This window comes from Pteropus alecto, unplaced genomic scaffold (genome assembly GCF_000325575.1).
Source record: "Pteropus alecto unplaced genomic scaffold, ASM32557v1 scaffold479, whole genome shotgun sequence".
Taxonomy (NCBI): domain Eukaryota; kingdom Metazoa; phylum Chordata; class Mammalia; order Chiroptera; family Pteropodidae; genus Pteropus; species Pteropus alecto.
This window is the reverse complement of record NW_006492031.1, coordinates 3,107,303-3,113,784: the sequence shown is the minus strand read 5'-3', so window position 1 is coordinate 3,113,784 and position 6,482 is coordinate 3,107,303. Positions and strand designations below refer to the sequence as shown.

The 6,482-nt window shown below is 34.9% G+C and overlaps 1 protein-coding gene across 1 annotated transcript; it reads left to right on the top strand.

Moving 5' to 3' along the window:
* Nucleotides 1–4,538: 4,538 nt before the first annotated feature.
* LOC102896587 (olfactory receptor 6M1) lies at nt 4,539–5,504 on the top strand. Its single transcript, XM_006925263.1, has one exon. It carries the CDS (start codon nt 4,539–4,541, stop codon nt 5,502–5,504), a length of 966 nt encoding a protein of 321 aa, XP_006925325.1.
* Nucleotides 5,505–6,482: the final 978 nt, after the last annotated feature.

The following is a 6,482-nucleotide window of genomic DNA, read 5'->3' as shown; positions in this document are numbered from 1 at the left end:
ACAGAGTACTTAAGCAAAAAGCGAATAACAATTTGGTGTGGCTTCAAAAAACTATTACGTATCATATGGGGAAGAATCTTAGACTAAGACTGAGAGAAATTTATATGGAATTCAAAAATCAAAGCAATTAAAAAATTAAAGAATAATGGATGGAATGAAGTAGGAAAAAAAATCCAAAGTTCAAGTTTCTTAACATATTTGAATGAAGAAAATACCATCTGTTCCACAATCAGTATGATGTAAGTATACTTTGTTATGTAATATGTCAATTTTATTATGTAATAATATACTTTACTAAGTATTTTCTGTAATTATTATGTAATTATTATGTAATATGTTAAACAGTCTTACTAAATTTGTTTACATATATATTTTATAAATTAAAACGTAATTACTGCTCTGCCAAAAATGTTTTAATGATAGTTATAGATTTACCATAAGTATATAAATGAATGTTTTTAATGTACTTCAGTTACAATTAAACTTTTTCATATTTTACTTATGGCAGCACAGATCTCGAATTATCACTAACCCCTGCTCCCTACCACATCTTAGTCCTTTTCTGTTCATCCTTGCCCAACCCTATGTTCTTAGCAAACATTTATTAAACTCCAAAGAGGTATACATCACTGAGGTTGACCCTGTCTTAGAACCTTGATTTGGTCATTAGGACTATCCTCATTTTAGAAATGAGAAAGGTAAGACTCAGGATGCTTAAGAGTCTTATTATGGAGCGTAAAGCTGCAAGTAGAACAACAGAACAACAAGAACAAGTAGAACAACAGAACAAACAAGAACAACAGAGAGCCAATCAGTCTCTCTGATTCCAAAACCTGCTATTCTTTTTCCATTATTCCATATTTTCCTGACGAAATCTGGAATCTTGAAAAGTGCAAATTTTTAATTTTATGAAATATTTAAAGCATCAACAGAAATGGTACTTAAGATAAATACAAAACAAAGCAAAACAAAAACTGAAATTCTTTATTTGGTAAGGTTACAATTAAATTGTTATACACAAGATTGTCATGATCCAGACCCTTTCCTCCTAGACATGATGGGCTCTGAGGGAGCAGAGATCATCTAGAAAAAGCTAAAACAAAACTAGGTTTTTTTCACTGTTATAAAGTTGAGGCTCTACGAAGGAAAGCAATGTTGCATCTTTTGTTCTCAGAGAAGTGTATTTAATCCAAATACATCAGAAAAACATCTCTAGATGCCTATTTTTCTCTAGTTATATAACTTTTTTATAACTACAACCACAGCAAACAGCAACTCTATTTGTATTCGAACATCCCAGATTTTTTGTTGTTAAAAAATGGCATAATGCTTGTGAAGATCCCACATTGTCTAAGTTTTACAATACCAGAGGGGAATTTTGCTCCTACCAGGGCCATCAAAGACTATATAGGCAAGAAGGAAAATGGAGGACATTATTATGGATGTTGTAAAACAATTAACTAGATAAATGGATAGAACTGTGGAATAGATGATTGGCAGCTGTGTAAGAATATATATTATTCTTCCTTAAGATACCTATCAATTTCCAGTGTTGTCAGTGATGAAGGTAGGAAGGGATAAATAAAAGGAAATCTTAAAGTGTTTCTACTTGTCTGCACAGTGTGATGTCCTCTATTTTTATGTTAGACTGCAATAACATTAATATTTGTCCACCTAGATATGGTTATGCCTTTTTGTGCAATAGTAATCAGTTTGGAAGTTTATTATCTGGCTAGAGGAGCAGTGGGAGGGAGAAGTGAATATTAGAATATTTGTGCTAGAAAAAGTTTCTTCTGGTATAATACCTAATTTCAAGAGATGAGACCCTTTGGAATAGTTTGATAAAAGAAGATTAATTGGATAAAAAAAAGTTATGGTTCATATATACAATGGAATATTACTCAGCCACTGAAAAACAATGGAATCCTACCATTTGCAACTAAATGGATGGACCTAGAGGTTACTATGCTGAGTGAAATAAGTCAGATAGAGAAAGATAAGTACCATATGATTTCACTTATATGCAGAATCTAAGGAACAAAAAGAACAAACTAATCAAAAACAGACTCACAAGTATAGAAGACAATCTGGTGATGGCCAGAGGGGACAGGGGTTGGGGGATTTGGGTAAAGAGTTAAAGGAGTACAAATTAGTAGTTGATAGATGGTCACAGGGATGGGGAGCATGGCATAGGGAATGCAGTTAACATTAATGTAATGGCTAGGTGGAGAGCCAGAGGAAACAAAGAACAATTAGGGGGATCATTTTATAAACTATATAAATGTCTAACCAATGTACTGTATACTTGAAACTAATAAAATAAAATAAAGAAGAAGAGTAAATAAACTGCCTTGTAATAATTTAGAAGATTATCAGGAAAAATAGAATAATGCATCTTGTTATTGTAAATTGCTGCCTTTCATCCTAGACTTTCTCCTGCTTGTGACCCTCCCTATCTCTATACTGTGAAAGATCCGCTATATTAGGCACCTTGGTTTTTGGATATCTTCTTCATGGCCAGCATTAATATTGCAGCAATTAGTTTATCCAGAACTACATAGACCCCAAACTAACGACTAGAGAAAAGGCGACACACCAGAAAAGTACAGGTTATGTTAAATGTCTGTTTTTGACATATGAAAACGCAGACTACAGAGCTTACCATTGCTTAATCTTGGGGTAGTTGCAACCCCATGCTTAAAGGAGGAGCTCCATAAATTCTGATTTATTTATTTATTAAAGACATGAACACCTTTCATGCTCAAAGAAAGGGGGGTTAAATAAATAGATAGCCTGCCTTCATAGAAAACAAAACAAAGATTTAGACTGGAAAGGAATATATAGATGATCAATATTTTTATAGGTATTGAAACTGAGGCCAAAAATTTAAGAGAAAGTAAAAGGAGTACTACTATGAATTCAACAGCAAGTAAAGTGATTCGGCTCCAATTACATTTGAAAATTACTCTTAGATGGGTGGATATCACCATTCAGTTGTAAAGGCCTTCACTATAACCTAGAAATATCAAACAATTTTAGGAAGCCAATATTTTCTTATCTAGAACAAAGAAGATAATGACAAAATCTTTCTTATTAAATATGTGTGTGTGTGTGTGTGTGTGTGTGTGTGTGTGTGTGTGTGTACGTACACACACTGGATAGGGATAGATAGATAGATAGATAGATAGATAGATAGATAGATAGATAGATAAACATGATTTGTGGGATAAATGAATGCTAAATTGAAATAATGAAGCAGCACAGGGACCAGAAAAGTCACAGCCAATTTTTCAGATAAAAATCTGTTCAGAAAAAAGTATTTCAGGCAAAGTAACTAGGAGGTCCTTTTTCCACACCGGGAACCTGAAAAAGACCTCCTTTCAAAAGGAACTGAATAGGCTCAAAGCCTAGAAAGAAACCATCTCAGGTTCGTAAATTAGTCATTTTAACTTAAAACTAAAGAATTAGCCACAAAATAATACACCAAAGACTGTGCTTCAACAGAATTATATAGAAACACAATAGATGTTCAGCAAAGTTGAGAAGTATTTAAAGATTAAGCTGAAGGTTTCAAACACCATCTATCTGCATCCATTTTTTTTTACACTGCTGTTAACAACCTGATCTTCAAGTGGCTGAAAAGAACATAAGGTATAAAAGACCTATTTGAGAGAATCTGTACAAATCAGTTGGGGAAGGGGAGGGGAAAAGTTGGTTATCCTTCTGGATGCTGCTATAGACATAATATTACGAAGAACAAGGAATAAACACATTGATCATTTTCCCGAAAGGCTTGTTTTTAAATATATAAGTTATGCAAGTTATAAACCATATAACAGTGTTCTGTAACAGTGTGAATATCAAAAAATGTATATCATTATAAGAAATAAAAACAAAAACAATGCAACCTCTCTCTAATAGATCAATTATTACATCAAAATAACTTGGGTCCAAAATATTACATTGATACACAACACAATACCAGTAACAAAAGTGAATAGAGACAAATACAGGGTCCCTTTCATTTGACTATCTTGGCTAGTACTCAGAATTTCTGTTCTTTGATTTAGATGATACTGGAAAGTTGAAAAAAGTTTTATTAATATCTTCTTTCTCCCTTTTCAAAATTGACAGGATTGTCAGTGACATATGGCTTTCTTCTTAGGCACAAAACTGAACTGTGAAAATAGTAGGTCAGAAACAGTGAAAGAGAAAAAAAGGAACATTGGATAAAAGAAAATAGAATGATAAAGACTAGAGTTTTATGGTACCATGGAGATAATTTCATTCAACCAAAAACTGTAAATATGAGAATACTGAGGTTTGAAGAAGTCATGTAATTTATCCAATGTCTCACATTTATTAGGTATGGAGGCAGGATGAAAACAACTTACTCTTAACTCAATTCAAAGGCGATGTCTTGCTCAATTTTATCACTGATATTGAAAGTCGAAAACGTATTTAAGCTAATTTTCATCTCTACATTTCATTATTTTTTTCAGATGTGTGGTGCCCACTAGGCATTGCATGCAATGGAGATGCAAAATCAGACTACAGTGACTGAATTTACCCTGACTGCCTTCCCTATTCTCCAGAATCTTCAGATTTCTCTCTTCTTGATCCTTTTGTTTACTTACATGCTTACTCTAACAGGAAACATTGTCATCATTTCCCTAATATGTTCTGATAATCGCCTCCAAACCCCAATGTATTTCTTCCTCAGTAATTTGTCATTTTTGGACATTTTATACACAACCTCAGTTACCCCAAAGTTCTTAGCTTGTCTCCTAGAGGACAGGAAAACCATATCTTTTGCTGGCTGCATCACCCAAACATACTTCTTTTTTCTCCTGGGGACAGTGGAGTTTACCCTCCTGGCAGTGATGTCCTTTGACCGCTATGTGGCCATCTGTAACCCCCTGCGCTACACCGACATCATGAACAGCAGGGTCTGTCTCCTGCTTGTTTTGGGCTGCTGGATGGGGGCCTTCCTGTCAGTGCTCTGTCCAACTATTGTGGTGTCCAGATTGCCTTTCTGCTATAAAGAAATTCGTCATTTCTTCTGTGACATTGCCCCTTTACTGCAAGTGGCCTGTATTGACACTCATTTCATTAAGATGATAAACTTCCTCTTATCTTCCCTTGTTCTCCTGACCTCACTGGTGCTCACCACCATGTCCTATACCTATATCGTTTCTATCATCATGCGCATCCCCTCAGCCCAAGGACGTCAGAAGGCCTTTTCCACCTGTGCTTCTCACATCACTGTTGCCTCTATTGCCTATGGAAGCAACATTTTCATGTATGTGAGGCCTAACCAGAGCTATTCACTGGATTTTGACAAAGTGACAGCTGTTCTCACCACAGTGGTGACCCCTCTTCTGAACCCCTTCATTTATAGCCTAAGAAATGAAAAAGTAAAGGAAGTTTTGAGAGAAGCAGTCAACAAAATTCTGTCTTTATTGTACAGGAGAACTTGCAGCATTATTGCACAGGGAACTTGAATGTTTATTGGCTAAGAATGGCTATATTAAACCCTTGGATTCAATATGCAGAAAGGCATGCTTGAAGAACATAAAATCAAAGATATGTGGGAATATATGACAAGGCTTCAAGGCTTCATCCCTGACAGCAAAATACTATAGACAATAAGAAGAAGAACAAAAACAAAAACAAGGGTTTGTATAGCATACTTAAATATGTACATATATATATTTCATTTAATCCTTTTAACAACCTTGAGAAGCCGATATTATCTTAATAGATGAGAAAACAGATTCACAGAGGCTAAGTATCTTGCCACAAACTATACCACTAGTGAGCAACAGAAATTTAGAGTATATGAACTCCAGTCTACTTTAGCACCTCACTATATCATGAAGTATGGAATGGGAAGAAACAAGAGAGGAAACAGAAGTTAACCTGGAAGTTAGTCACTTTTTCTGAGACCAGAGCATTTGCGGCCCACCCTAACAGTCTGGCTGACTTGCCAATCAGAACAGACTGGGAAACGGTCAAAATAAAACTAAGAGATGATTGATTTGAAAAGATAATCAATTATTCAAAGGGTGCAACTGTGGCAAGTGGCCAAGGTTGTCATAATCTATAGAAGAATAAGTATCCTAGAATTTATTTGGTTGATGAATAATTAAAGCAGAAAATGAATCAAGCTAGCTTAAGTAAAATGGGTATTTATTATAATAATAATCAAGAGTGCCATACAGAATCCTAGAAGGTAAGAAATAGTAAGACCTGCTAAAGGACTAGAATCAGGAACTAGAAATCCTTAAGGGACCAAGGCAGGTACTCTCTTCCCTCTGAATCTCTGATCTCTTTCTAGCTCTCTCTGAGGTCATACAGTCTCTGTATCACTGTTTTTCTCTTTATATCTTGTGGTAGGCTGAATAATGGCCCCCAAAGATATTCAGGTCTTAATTCCTGAAACCTGTGAATGTAACATACAAAGTATATTACAGCAAAGG